The sequence below is a fragment of the Hippichthys cyanospilos genome, chromosome 4 (genome assembly GCF_059441005.1).
Source record: "Hippichthys cyanospilos isolate Australia breed blue-spotted pipefish chromosome 4, RoL_Hcya_1.0, whole genome shotgun sequence".
Classification (NCBI taxonomy): Eukaryota; Metazoa; Chordata; class Actinopteri; order Syngnathiformes; family Syngnathidae; genus Hippichthys; species Hippichthys cyanospilos.
In genome coordinates this window covers 2,582,030-2,597,367 of record NC_142372.1, presented here as the reverse complement: position 1 = coordinate 2,597,367, position 15,338 = coordinate 2,582,030, and the positions used below count along the sequence as shown (strand labels likewise).

Sequence of the window (15,338 nt, the reverse complement as noted above, 5' to 3'; positions counted from 1 at the left end):
AAACCTAACCCTTCTAAGGTAATTGATTACTTTCAGTACTTTAAATCCTAAAGTAATTAATAGATTTAGGCCATGAGCACCAAAAGAATTAATTACTTAACAAGTAATAAAGTAATTAATTACTTTGGTAATCAGGTACTAAAGTAATTGAACACTTCAGGTACTTATTCCTATTGCAACAATTACTTTTGGTACTTAAGTCATCCTTGATGTCATTCGATACTTTGCGGTACTCAAGTAATTGATTAGTTGATCCCTGAGCCACATACTTGAAAATTGGATCTTAAAACGTAAAAAGATGTCTTTGGGATTGAATGAGTTCAACTCAGTCGCCTTTAAAAATAATAAGGTTGCAGTGAGTCAGCTAATTGGGCTTGTGAGCAGAATGTGACAAAATGCAATCAATAAATGAGCTCGTAAGACGAGCAGCCCCAAATGGAGACTTTCGTAATCCGTTTATACCCCTGGAAAAAAAAAATGTGCGAACTGTAATAATTGGGGAGTCTCCCAAGATTGAAGCACGCACGAAATGTTCCCTGCATGCACCACTTGCTCATTGAGTCAAGTGGAAAAAAAGACGTTCGCTTTTCTCTGACGTTACTGGTCCTCTGACGGCACCTGCCCGACCCCCCCCCCCCCCCCCCCCCCCCTTTTAAAAGTCCTCCACCATTGTCTCCTTGGAGCGCTCCTCGCAAGCTTTTGACGGAACCGTTAGAGGAGCCCTGCACATGCATCTAGAAACTTCTCAGGTACGTTTTTTTATTTTTTTAAGCAGATGCGTAAGTAAAATTTCTTGCGTAATTACGCGCATTCTTATCAAATGTTTCGGTTATATATTCGACGATTTATTTTCTTTTGATGTGTGTTTTTTTTTAAATTTTGTTTAACTGGAGAATGCGCGTGCGTCCGTTGGAACTTTTGTGATGTTTTTACATCGTTTTGGCGTTATCCCCCGAAAATACTTGAGTGTTTTTGAACTTTGCATTTTTTGACGCTCGCCTCGCCTCAGGTCTCCAGCGCAAGAGCGGCGCGACCATGACCATCCACGTCGAGGGGCTTGCGGCCATCGCGCTCTTTTACATCCTCATCCTCTTCGTGGGCATCTGGGCGGCATGGAAGAACAAAAACTCCGGGGAGGCCGAAGGGACGGATCGCAGCGAAACTATCATGGTCGGGGGAAGAGATATTGGATTGTTCGTGGGAGGCTTCACCATGACGGGTACGTCGCCCGAGTCGGATTCTTTTATTTACAAAAATAAAGGAATGAAAAGAAGTTGCGTGCCTTGCTGAGCAACGGTTCTTTTTCTTTTCGCGGGACGCTTCATTAGGTACGCCCTCATTGTTATTGGATCCAATAGGTTTTCGGAAATGTAAATTTGTTTACAACAACATTTATTATATTTGATTACGAGGTTGAGCGCCATTTTGCAAAATTGCAACATTTAAAAAAAAAAAAAAAAAATATATAAAAATATATATATATATATATATATATATATAGGTATACTATTTGTATATGTAAGTATAGATATGTATAAGTATACACAAAGGTGTGCATACTGTCAATGTCTATATATATATATATATATATATATATATATATATATATATATATATATATATAGATAGATAGATAGATAGATGGATAGATATATATATATATATATATAGAGATATATATATATATATATATATATATATATATATATATATATATATATATATATATATATATTTATTTATCTATATATGTGTATGTGTGTATAAAAAAATCTAGATTTTTAGGTGTACCTAATCATATGGCCAAATGCAGCGCTGCAAAAGGAAAATAATGCAAACTTGACTGCGTTGTGGATAAAAGTTGTATTTTGCTCAATTTTTTTTTCTTTTTTTTTTTCAGCAACTTGGGTCGGAGGAGGGTACATTAACGGTACGGCCGAGTACGTTTATCTGCCGGATTATGGCTTGGCTTGGGCGCAAGCCCCATTTGGATACGCCCTCAGTCTTGTTGTCGGTGAGTGCGGCTACTGCACGGTGTTTCATCTTTTGTCCCTCGTTTTTTCATCATTTGACAGCACGAAGCGATTGCTCCGTGCATGATGTGAATTTGATCGATTTTGTTCAACTCCTTAATAACTTGGTTACATTGCTTGTGTGTTTCATTTTTCTCTCTGTTCAGTAATTTTGTATTTTACGTCACGTTTATCAATACATATCAGTTTGCGTTGAGTATTATGAAACACCACCTATTTTTCAGTCAGCAGTCATAAATTCACCTATTCGCTGTTTTTTTGTATTTTTCTTAAATGGAGGTATATCCTCATTTTATTCATTATCTCACATCGTGGTATCTTTGTGTCAAAAAGCTTTATGTGCGTCTTGGTAGTGATAGAAAAATGAAGCTTCATGAAGCACTTTGGTATCGTCCCAATACTGATACTTGGTATCAGTACTCGCCCATCCCTAAAAAACATGGAAGACGTGAAAATACGTCACTGGTATTTTTAGCATATGGCACGGGCCGCAAAAATGTGCATGAGGGGCCGTAAATGGCCCGCTGGCCGTGCTTTGGACACCTTCGCTTCAGGCACTTACTTTAAATACCAAAGTACATTTGAAAGAAATTGAAATACAGGTAGCTGGGTTTGAATATCAGGACTTCAAAAACACGTAAAAATACGTCTTTGGTATTGAATGAGTTGATTAAATGCTAGCATTTTTTTTATTTAGTTAGTAGTTCCTTCCATCTCTATGTGAAAAGATGTATCTTTTGTGTTGTAGGAGGCCTTTTTTTCGCCAAGCCCATGCGCTCGAGAGGTTACGTCACCATGCTGGACCCGTTCCAGCAGCTCTACGGAAAACGCATGGGCGGCCTTCTCTTCATACCCGCGTTAATGGGGGAGATCTTCTGGTCGGCCGCCATCTTGTCGGCCCTCGGTGAGTTGGGCGGCGCCCCCGCCGCGCCGGAAAATGGCCGCGCTCGTCACCTCCAATCACCTGCCTTTGTAAGCTCAGGCGCCACGCTCAGCGTCATCGTTGACATCAACATCAAAATGTCCGTGGTCATCTCGGCCCTCATCGCCATCTTTTACACGCTGGTGGGAGGACTTTACTCGGTGGCCTACACGGACGTGGTGCAGCTCTTCTGCATCTTTGTTGGCCTGGTATGTACAAATCATTCATTCAGTGCCAAAGACGTAATTAGACGTTTTTTTTTTTTAAGGCGAAAGGAAGCAAGGAAGAATTTTATTTTTTTCTATTTGTATTTTATTGCAACTACACTTCACATGTTTTAAAGCGTTTTGTTTTTTTTGTTTTTTTTACCTGCAGTGGATCAGCGTCCCATTTGCTCTGAGCAACACAGCCGTGTCAGACATCACGGTGACTGCCGTCAAGCACGTGTACCAGTCGCCATGGAGAGGCAGTGTCAACAAAAGCGACACCTGGGTCTGGATCGACAATTTTTGCCTCCTGGTATTGTGCCCTATGCTTGTTGTTTTTTTTTGTTTTTTTATCTTCTGCTAAAGTTAGCTTGTTAAATAATGTTGCAACATGGTAGAAGCTGGTTTTCTCCGGGTACTCCGGGTTCCTCCCACATTCCCCAAAACATGCATGGTAACCGGAAGCTCCAAAATCCCCTTATAAGGGGTCGCGGGTTCGATTCCGGCTGCAACCTTCCCATGTGTAGTTTGCATGTTAACCCCTTTCCCAAGCGGGTTTTCGCCGGGTACTCTGGTTTCCTCCCACATCCTCCAAAAAATGCATGGTAACTAGTTTTATTAGACACTCATAATTGCCCATAGGTGTGGTTGAAGGTTCGATTCCAGCTCTGGCCTTCCTGTGTGAGTTTGCATGTTCTCCCTGTGCCTGCGTGGGGGTTCTTCCGGCGAATGAGTGACGGTTCGATTCCCGGATGTATTTGACGGCTGTGCAATTGAACCGCAGATGCTCGGAGGCATTCCTTGGCAGGTGTATTTCCAACGAGTCCTATCCGCTTCGTCTGCCACCTACGCACAAGTCCTGTCCTTCATCGCTGCCTTCGGATGCCTCGTCATGGCCGTTCCCTCCGTTCTTATCGGAGCTATCGGGGCCTCCACAGGTGAAGCATATGTTTGAAATGTGTTTTGTGTTTGTGATGTTCCACAGCACTCAGGGGGGGCCCGTGTCGCCTTTAGATCAGAGAAGGCTGGATAAATAGCAGCTGCTTCTCCTCATTCATAATGTAGCTGCCATCCGTTTTAAATGTTAAGGCAAGGGAGCAAATTAGTAGATTGCTCTCCAGATTTCCTCACTGAACCAGAAATGAAACTGAAACTCGAGTGGTAAAGAGTAACCAAAAAAGTAATGGATTACTTGAGTCCTTAAATAACTGAGTAAATGAGTACTTTGGGTCATTAAGTACTGAATTATTTGATCAATTCAGTACCTTCATTCAAGATTCAAGAGTTTTATTGTCATATGCGTACTACACGATGAAATTCTTATTTTTTTTCACTCCCCCGAGCAGACTAAAAAAATGCAAATAATAAGTAGGCAATAAAAAAAAAACAGTAATAGAGTAATAAGGGCAGTAATATTGAAATACTAATTAAAGAATAGACTGAGATTTCGAGCATATTATGGAGTAGATAGAGTGGAAGAGACTGAGCTTTCCTGCACTGTGCAGGATTTGTAAGGTGCATGTGTCCTTTCAGTAAAGTGACTGGTGATGAGGCAGATTAGTGCGTGAGGGATTTGTTCAGAATCCGTATGGCCTGTGGGTAGACGTTTCTGTCCATTAAAAAAAAGAAGGAATATCCAAATAATGAATAAATTATTGCCAAACTATTTAAAAAAATGATTGCTGCTTGGTGGTTTTACACGCTTGTGTAACAAGAACATGGGTGTCCCTCATTCAGACTGGAACCAAACGACATACGGCGCCGTTCCTCCAAAAGATAAGGAAGAGGCCGATATGATCCTCCCCATCGTTCTGCAGCACCTCTGTCCGCCGTTTGTGTCTTTTTTCGGCCTGGGCGCCGTGTCCGCCGCCGTCATGTCGTCGGCCGACTCGTCCATCCTGTCGGCCAGCTCCATGTTTGCCAGGAACATCTACCAGCTGGCCTTCAGACAGTCGGTCGGTTCCTTTTTACATTCTCATAATCGAACTGCGTGACGACGTTTTGTCAAATAAACGTTTTGGCCAGTTTTAGCTTCAGAAAGCTTCTTAAATTTTGACCGTGTCCCGGCAGGCGTCGGACCGCGAGATCGTGTGGGTGATGCGCATCACCATCTTCGTGTTTGGCGGTCTGGCCACCTTGATGGCGCTGGTGACGGGGACGGTTTACGGACTTTGGTACCTGAGCTCCGACCTGGTTTACGTCATCATCTTCCCGCAGCTCCTCAGCGTGCTCTTCGTCAAAGGCACCAACACGTACGGCTCGGTGGCCGCCTACGCCTTCGGCATGGTGCTGCGTATAGGCGGGGGCGAGCCCTACCTGCAACTGCCCCCTTTTATTTATTACCCCGGCTGGACCACGGAGCAACGCAAGCACCACATCACCGGAGAAATGGAGGACGTCGTCATTCAAAAGTTCCCCTTCAAGACGGCTTCCATGCTGGCTTCCTTTCTGGGTAACGTGGTTTTCTCCTACCTGGCCAAGTACCTGTTTGAGAGCGGCAAGCTGTCTCACAAATACGACTTTTTGGACGCGGTGGTGTCCAAGCACAGCGGGGAGATTATGGACAAGGCCACGCTGGTGAGCCGCGGAAACAACATCGGGCTGTCTGAGATGGCGCCCGTCAAACCGCGGCTGAGCGTGACCTTGGCGGCCGCCTTCACGCGCCGCGACACGCTGCCCGCCGACGCGGTGGAGGAGGAAGAGGAGGAGTCCAGCCCCGACTCCTCCCACCACGATGAAGAATGACAAGATCGGGGTCGCTCGTTCGTGGAAGACCGCAACCAGAGCCGGTCCGGCCGGCCATCAAAAACGAGACGCCGATTGAGGGACGATGAGGTACGGCGCCGACCGGGACGCTAGGCTTTTATTCCACGTTCTCGCCAAATTAGCTCAAAAATTGTACAAAAGTTAACAAACTAGCTCTGCGTACCGTACGAGTACTTCCTCAGTAGCAGTGTGGCTGACGTAGACCGTACGTGAGAAATGTATTAATATCCATCCGTCCATCCATCCTGACTTTAGTCCGTACTCCTAGATGTTTGTGACTAGGCATGGCCCGATCTCTGACGGTTTGATTACCTTGAGCAAAAATATCAGGGTATTAAAATTACAGCTCTTGTGTCTTGCCAGTCAACTCTATAAGCGGCCATTCATATTCTGCTACGTTTAATCTCATTACCGGTTAAAGACGGTATCGGCGGTTATTGAAACCTTGACATTTTCCCACCACGGTAAACCGTCAACCTCGTTATCGGCCCGTGCCTAGCTGAGACTCAAACCATGTGGTCGGTCAACCATAAAAGCCATATTTCCACCGACGTTATATACGCCACTCAACGCGGCGCTACACCAAAGAACTGCGTCTTTATTGTACCCAGTACTTGGTTTCTGGCTGTTTTGGTAGATGGCGTCAACCGGAAGACGATATTCACTTCGAGTCCATCAAGTTGTAGGCGAAAGCGTTTTCGTTCTTTTTCTTGTATTCGTCGTTGACCAAATTTGGCTCGCCCAGTACGCGAGATAATACAAGACTTTGGCCATGTCCCCAGCAAGGGCCATAGTATAAGCCTGGAAAAAATACTTGCACGAACCACATAGACGTATATCACCACAAGTCAAACTCCTTTCGCAGGGTAGTAGTCAGTTTTATTCTGTATTTCAGGCTTAAAAAAAAGTGAATTTCATAGAAAATAACGTGACAATTGAACTGAAACTGTCTTGGGCATCGCAAATTGGTTTTTCATCATCAGTAGAGTCGGGTGAATGTCTCCCCCTTGTGGATCACCGCAGAAGTTTGGCGAATGACCCACTTTATCATCAAGTTTACCACGGTTGGCCCATCCAATAGGCGAGATCGGCGATGCAAGGCACATCGGACACTAGAGGGCGCCAAAATTGGGATTGAAAATTCACCTTCTATGTATTTGTATTAGAACTATTATTTTTACAGTATTAACTTTAAAAACTTCCGTTTAATACGTTTGATTCATTTTCATTTCATTTTCTAGGAAATGTTTAACTCCATGACCTTCTTTTTGAGAAAAACGCAAAACCTTCGCAGCGTAGTATTCAGTTTTCTTCCACATGGCATCTTGCTCTCCCCTATTTAATTTTCACCTAGTGGTCCTCTCCGATTGGCCCTTACCCGATAGGTAAACTATATATCGTACGATAGCATTATATACCATATTGTTCCGTGAGTGTCTTTATAAAGATGAGTTTGACGGAGAAATTTCCGACACTGACTGTGAATCAGTAGGTAAGCCTCATAGGAAGTTCGAAAAGCAATAGTGAAACTAGTTGAAATTTGCATTGCATTTCCCATGAAGCACCACTCTTCAATGACACTTTTATTCTGCTGCCTTAATGTAAATCATGTGAGCAATTTTTTTTCGAAAAAAAAAATCAAAACAACACTTGAATATGAATGTAATCTTGAATCGTTTCGTTATATGGAAAATGTCATTTGCTGTTTGTGATTTTTGTTTTTTTTTTGCGTGTCAGCCATTTTTGAATTTTGAAACTGTAATGTGTGTGTTATTCAAGGCCGTGTACAGATTATCTTCTCTGTGACGTGTGTTTGTAAAAATATGGGGGGGAAAGAAAAAATGACATACGAACCATGTATGAAGGATGTTATCGAAATGTTTATTTATTTTTGATGTCATAGCGGATGGAACAATAAAAATGCAACTGTAAAAACTATATTAAATCTACTTTGATATAATAAACTGTTTTTTTTAGTAATACTTTTAATTTACAATTCTTTTTTAAACTATCACTCAACAGAAGTATTACTGTCAATTTTCAAATTTTTACAGAAGAATGAAAGGGACAAAAAAAAGTTTTGCTCACTTAATATTTTCCTTCAATATACTGTATAGTACAAAACAAATTTTCTAAATTTGAATGTAGCATTAACAGTTTTTCCATGTGTAAGCAAATGCTTTTTTTTTTTTTTTTTTAGTATCTTTTCATGTCTGAGGTTTTTGTGTTTTTTTTTTTTTTTCACAGCATCTTATGTCAGGGCTTGCTTTTTTTCCAGGCCCTTGGGCCAGTTTGCTGGTAGACGGAGAACATGTCTGAAAAACGTGAGTGAAATCACAATGGCCCGAGTTGCGTCTTTGTCCGCCACGCGCGGCCGTAATGAAAGGCGATGTCTCAAAATAGCTCTCGGTCCTCGCTTATTTACATTACCTTAAGTGCTGTACTCTCCTCGTCTTGGACCGGAGCTTGGGCGCGGGGTGGGCTGGGGGCGACGGTCAGTCGATGGCGCCGGAGTACGCCCCGCCCATCCCCTGCGCCGCCTCCTTCATCGCAAGTGTCCCATTTTGTGTCCTTGAGAACGAAGCCCAATCCCATAAAATGGACAGGATGGGCGGCGGGGTTGGGGATAAGGGCCCATCTCAATTCGTCGACGGTAACTCGCCGAGCACTCTCCATAATTAACAATTATGAAGGAAAACTCTGACGTGTCCCAGTCAATCCATTTATTTTTTGCTTTGCGGGCGACCGGGGAGACGCTCGGGTGATGCTTTTACGTAGGACTCTGACGGAAGGAACGTTTGGATCGGAACCAAAAGAGTCATTCATTCATGAGGACTGGATATATTTAGAATGTCCTCCAGCATCGTTTTTTTTTTTTTTTTTTTTAAGTCGATTGTGTGTTCCAAGCAGATTTTTGTCCTACATTTTTGCTGTTCAGCAATGGATAGATGGGTTGGAAAATGTCTTCTGGAACACGTTGGACCCCTCAGATGAATTTGAACCTTTTTTTCTTCTCCCTTTTCAAGCGACACCTGCAGACGGCAAACTTATATACGCAAAAAGGCCAATTTTGAACATCGCACCACCACAACAACACTAACAAAACAACGCAACACCAAAAGACAACATCAGAACATAAAAACACAATACCACACGATCACAGCAGCACAACTCAACACAAAGCTACACCACACAACCAAAACAACACAATGCCATACAACCACCACAATAATGTCAACACAATAACACACCATACACAACACAACAAAACAAGACACGGCAACAGAACGCACCACAAAAATACCACAGCACAACAGCGCAACACAACACACCATAAAAACAACACACCACCACAATACAAAACCACAACATAAGACTACCACACAACCACAACACCAACGTACCACAAAACAATGCCACAACACCAACAAAACCCCGCAGAACTCCACAACACACTACACCACAAAATCACAGCACCAAACAACAACAATAAACCAACACAACAGCATGATGAAACAACACAACACCGTAACGAAACAATCCACAAAACACCACAACAAAACCCACTCCAACAACACAACACCGCAAAACCCAGCAGAACACCACAACACACTACACCACAAAATCACAGCACCAAACAACAACACTAAACCAACACAACAGCATGATGAAACAACACAACACCGTAACGAAACAATCCACAAAACACCACAACAAAACCCACAAAACACCGTAAAACCCACCACAACACCAAAACACAACAACAAAAGCAAACCTAGCACAAACCCTCACAATTTTAACACAACATTCTCATTCATATTGAATTTGTTGATTATGAATTCCTTTTGTTTTTTCCATTTTTTCATAGACATGCGACCGTTACTTGACCAAACTAAAAAAAAAAATTGTCAGGTGTGATTAGCCATTACCTGAGCAATTAATTTATTATTTTAAAACCTCTGAATTAAATTTAGATGTCACCCTAGCAACAACCATTGCAAAAAGATGGAAATAACCACATGTATATTTTCACTTTAGCACATTTTCTTTCGCAGTTCAACTTCTATTTTAAAAGTGCAACTATTCCTTATCTCTGTGAATTCCAGCTTGGACGTGAGCAATTGATTTCTGGATCAAAGCGATTCCCTTCCCTATCTCATCTGGTGCTTCGTTATCATGATGACTGCCCCATATTTATGTCCTTTCTAAGTATCGTAACGTCCTCGCTAATTCAATTGCGAAGCTGATGCTGGAAGTAGCTAAGTGAATGAGGATAAAAAAAAAAAAAAAAACTGCATGCAGATGGACGATAGTAGTGTTGCTGAGAAATCAAAATACACACAGAGGTGTTCGGTAAAAGAAGGCTTTTATTAAGATCACTAGCAATTTTGGTGAACCGACTTAAGTTTGAATTAAGCGCTAAAATTAACAATAAATACGATATCGTAAGCACTCAACGAGATCGTCTTTAGCATATCGAGATCTTAATGACACCGTGACGCCGACCTATAGCAGAGCAGCATCTTAGTGATGCGTTGCAGCGCAGGCAGTTTGACGCAAACAGAAAATAAGAGTAAATACATAATAACGCCTGAAGAGGGAGGCAAAACAACGTAAACGCCGCCAACCCTACAGGTCACGCGAGTTGTTGATGCCGTAAAGCGGTGATATGTTGCTACTTATGTCTTGTTTTGGGGTAATCTTGCCATACCTGGTTTTTCGTATTTAGTTTTAGTTATTAGTTTAGCAACACTCGGCAAAGTAGATCAAATATACTGCACTTTACATTACTACTATAGATAAGAATCTAGTTTTTAGGATTGTCTCGTCTTGCGCACCTGCACTTTGTTATTGTACATGTAAAACGCAGAGGATAGTGAGAAACGCAATTTCGATTCCTTTGTATGAAGAAATTGACAATAAAATTGACTTTGACTTGAAAATACCGTAAAGAAGGGACGAAAAAACATAGTATTACATTAAATATATATATATATATATATATATATATATATATATATATATATATTTGTGTGTGTTTGTGTGCATTCATCAGATAGCGCCATGTCTTATTGGTTCCCATATATCTCTCCATCTCCTCCATTAGCTTCTCCAAGCAGCTGAGGAGAATCGTCAGCTAAATGAACGTCGCTGCTTCTAGAATTAAATCAGCCAGGGGGGGAACCTAATTATCCAGCCGGCCCCGCAGCCCCTCGGACGGGCCGCAGGTGGACCAACTGGAGCTGAGCACGTCAGCTGCGGAACGAGTCAGTCGGAATCCGCTGAGATGATCGGAAGTAGGGGGACACGATTCCAGACAACTGACCATAATGGTAACATTGGTTCATTTTTATTTACTATGTATTTTGCAGCTATTTTTTCCATCATATTATGCAACTGACTATTAAGTGGCGACCTTGTGATTTTGCGTTTTCCCACCAGTGGAAGAAGATCTTCCTCACAGCGCTGCGTTTTTATAAAGACGGAAAGGATGGGCGTTCTATTTTTTTCTCCCCTTGCCCATAGAAATTCAGTGGGGAGAATAATCTAGGAGCACACACACACACACACACACACACACACACAATAGTGCATATTAGCCCCTGGGGAGCGGTTGGCTCTCAAATGGCGGCTGAGAGGAGCATGATGGATGGGACCCATGTGAACCCTTCACATTTGCGCGCACACGGGATTCGGTGGCCCAAGTAGGCAGCGTGTTTTTTATCGCCACATGTTTTTGTTTGCAAGGAACAAAACATAACGAAATGATGAAATATCATTTCCTATCATTATCAATGAAAAGCACTTTACACAGTGCAGAAAATAGGAGAAAGAATGGAATCAATGGCCGGATGGTCATCACACCTCTTAACTCATCATGACGCATGACCACACCCTCTTTTATCTGTGTGTGTGTGTGTGTGTGTGTGTGTGTGTGTGTGTCTTTAGTATCATAATCAGTGGCCCAGCTGAATCTGAGCCAGAAGATCCATTAGGGCTGATTGAGGAGCACAAGGGTACACGTATTACCCTGAGAGAAGGTGACGATGACAACACGCATACTGTGCGCACACACACACACACACACACACACATGGAGTTTTTCTATTATAGTGGGGACATCTCATTGACATGATGCACTTCTGGGCTTTTGGGGGGCACCAAAATGGTCCCTACAAAGGTAAGATGTCCCCACAAAGAACGTAAACCTGGGATTTGGTCCCCAAAAAGCATGGACACACACATACACACGCACAGGGGTTTTTCTATCGTAGTAAGGACAACCCATTGACAAAAGGCAATTTCTTGCCCCTAACCATAACAACAGATTGCCTAACCCCAATTCAAACCTCGACCCTAAAAGCAAAACTGGACTCATAAAAAGGTCTAGACCTGTGAAGTTCCACACAAACACAAGAGATCCCCACAAAGACAGTATAACCCTGGATTTGGTCACCACATGCAGAAAAACAAGTACAAACATACACACGCGCCCAATCACACAATTTTTGAAGATGACACATTTTCAAGTGGAGTCACACTCGAAATTGGTGATGGTGAGGATGATAACGATGCCGGGGATGAAGAGGATGATGACGTCCGCAATTTGTGCGCATGATATTTTAGGACCAACAAGGTAGGAAGAAAATCCACAGATTCTGTTATAGTGGCAAGGCATGTAAAAAATGTACTCATTTTTTTGGGGTGCTGTTACAGTCAGTCATGGGTTTTTTTTCGTAGTTTTTTAACGTTTTGCCTTTTTTAAGTCCATGGTATTTCAAAATAAAATAACCATGTATTTTCTTAATCACAATTTACAAAGAAAATATATAATTTATAATGAATATAATATAAAATATTATATAAAAATGTAATTTAAAAAAATAATTTTGTAAGTATAGCTTACAAAAACACACTGTATAGTAAGGCATCTTTAAAAATAACCGTGTATAATAAGGTGTGGTTTTTTTCTTGTAAAAAAGACAACCATACTGTAAATATTCAGGCATTTTTTTGGTGTTTTTAATTAAAAGAAAAATCTACAGCCACACTATAAAATTAGGTGGTGTTTGTCTTTTTTAAACATATTAAAAAAGACCATGTATAGTGGGGGAATTTATTTTAAATTACAAAAAAGAAATAGCCACATTGTGTAAACTAGGTGTTTTTATTTTGTTAGCTTGTCCTAAACACCTTAAAAAAGACCATGTATAGTAAGGCATTCTTTTGATAACTATGTATACTAAGGTTTTATTTCTAAAAAAAAATAATAAACAACCATATTGTATGCAGTTTGGCATTTGTAAGATGTTTTTTTTTAATGAAAAGAACAAAAACAACAGCCTTACTGCATTAATCCGGACGTTGTTTTTCCTTAAACGCCAAAAAAAAAAAAGACTATAGTACGGCATTTTTAATAACCATGTACAGTAAGATTTTTTTTCTAAGAAATTAAAACAAAAAAGATTACCAAACTGTACATGGCCAGGCATTTGTAAGGCGTTTTTTTTTTTTTTTTTTTTTTTTTTAATAAAAGATCACAGATGTTTTGTATAAAATCAGGCATTTTTTGTTTTTTTTTCTCAAACATTTCTTGTGAAGAAAATGAATGACTATGTATAGTAAGTTGTGTTTTCTTTTCTAAAAATGCAAATTAAAAAATTGTTTGTGTCTCTGCGTCCAACGCTGTCTTTTACATTTTCTTCATAAAAAACGCTTCCCTTTCTATTCATGATAGGCATTGACGTCTACATAATGTCGAACTTTCATTTTCTGTTGAATTTCTGTCCTCAATTTTCATTGCTTTTCTAATTTATTGATATGCAAGAAGTGTGTGATTGTACATAAGGTTGAAGATGCGCTGTGTGAGCTCTGGATGATTGAATGAGCCGGGATGTAAAGAGCGCACGGCTCGTTGGCCGGCTCACACTCCACTAAACTCCAGACTGACAGTTGTGTGACTGCGAGTCACATCGGAGACCGCTGAGGGTCGTGCCGATGCCGAAATCACACACACACTCGCACATAAGGCTTTTTTTTTTTTTAATCTTTCGGAGTGTGGACATGTCAATGACGTTTGCAATGATTGACAATGAATAATATTATAAAATACAATATAATACCGATAAACACCATATCTCTAGCTATCTATCTATCTATCTATCTCTCTCTCTCTCTCTCTCTCTCTCTCTCTATATATATATATATATATATATATATATATATATATATATATATATATATATATATATATATATATATATATATATATATATATATATATATATATATATATATATATATATATAACCCACCCCTTACGGTCAAACCCTAAATCCAAACCCTAACTTTTTTCTAACCCACAAAATATGTTTAAACCCTAATTCCAAACCCTAACCCTAAATCAAAACCCTAATCCTGACTTTTGTCTAACCCATCCCTTATGGTAAAACCCTAAATCCAAACCCTAACCCTAGCCCCAACTTAACCCTAAATCCTAAATCAAAACCCTAACCTAACCCTAAACCCTAAATCAAAACCCTAAACCTAACTTTTGTCTAATCCACCCCTTACGGTTAAACCCTAAATCCAAACCCTAATCCTAACCCCAACCTAACCCTAAACCCTAAATCAAAACCCTAACCTAACCCTAAACCCTAAATCAAAACCTTAACCCTAACTTTTGTCTAACCCACCCCTTACGGTCAAACCCTATTTCCAAACCCTAACCCCAACCTAACCCTAAACCCTAAATCAAAACCCTAACCCTAACTTTTGTCTAACCCACCCCTTATGGTTAAGCCCTAAATCCAAACGCTAACCCAACCCTAAACCTAATCCCTAAAGCCAACTTTAACCCTTAACTAAAATATAACCCTTTATACACACAAAACACACAAATTATGAGATACTGCTCACTTCTAAAACCTGCACGAATCGTTTGTTTGAATGCAGTGGCAATGTCCATAAAACGCCAAAGAAGACCTCCAATACACCAGACATTTAGAAAGAAAAAAATAAAACTCAGCTAATTAGACTAAATCGGGAAGGTGATTATTTCAGAGACAAGACATATCTCTATTTCTCTTAACCTTCACATTGCGATTGTGGCACCCTACCTCCTTCATCCAATTATTATCTGCTCGCGAAAAAAATGTGACCTTTAACGGAATCGCCATGCACGCGATGGCTTGTGTGCGCGTGTGCAAGCATTGGGGAATAAATGTCATTCTTTTGACTTTTGTTGCACCTCCGCAAAATGTCCACAAGAGGTCGCTAGCTTTCAATGCAACGGCGTTGACAGGACCGCCATCGAAATCGCCACTTGAAAACCCGAATCGTTGTTCAAAACTTTACGTTGAAAGGCCAAGTTTAGTTTTAAAAAAAGACAAACAAATGATCATGTATAAT

At 40.8% G+C, this 15,338-nt stretch overlaps 1 protein-coding gene across 2 annotated transcripts; it reads left to right on the top strand.

The window, feature by feature from the left end:
• Positions 1-680: 680 nt before the first annotated feature.
• On the top strand, positions 681-7,862 carry LOC148424274 (high-affinity choline transporter 1-like). Of its 2 annotated transcripts, XM_088413766.1 has the most exons (10): positions 681-749; positions 1,010-1,219; positions 1,901-2,014; positions 2,782-2,937; positions 3,016-3,164; positions 3,331-3,474; positions 3,946-4,099; positions 4,899-5,116; positions 5,232-5,613; positions 5,711-5,882. In XM_088413766.1, the coding sequence occupies exons 2-10, from the start codon at positions 1,036-1,038 to the stop codon at positions 5,740-5,742; spliced, it is 1,533 nt and encodes a 510-aa protein (XP_088269892.1). In that variant the 5' UTR covers positions 681-749; positions 1,010-1,035; the 3' UTR covers positions 5,743-5,882. The 2 variants fall into 2 exon arrangements, with proteins under 2 accessions (XP_088269892.1, XP_088269891.1); XM_088413765.1 differs by having other exon boundaries at positions 5,232-7,862.
• Positions 7,863-15,338: the final 7,476 nt, after the last annotated feature.

What these genes read in the sequence shown, in the direction of transcription:
- LOC148424274 (XM_088413765.1), top strand. Translation starts at nt 1,036, where the DNA reads ATGACCATCCACGTCGAGGGGCTTGCGGCCATCGCGCTCTTTTACATC. An exon ending in GGGAGGCTTCACCATGACGG is followed by an intron (nt 1,220 to 1,900) that starts GTACGTCGCCCG and finishes TTTTTTTTTCAG; the next exon opens with CAACTTGGGTCGGAGGAGGG. An exon ending in AGCTGGCCTTCAGACAGTCG is followed by an intron (nt 5,117 to 5,231) that starts GTCGGTTCCTTT and finishes GTGTCCCGGCAG; the next exon opens with GCGTCGGACCGCGAGATCGT.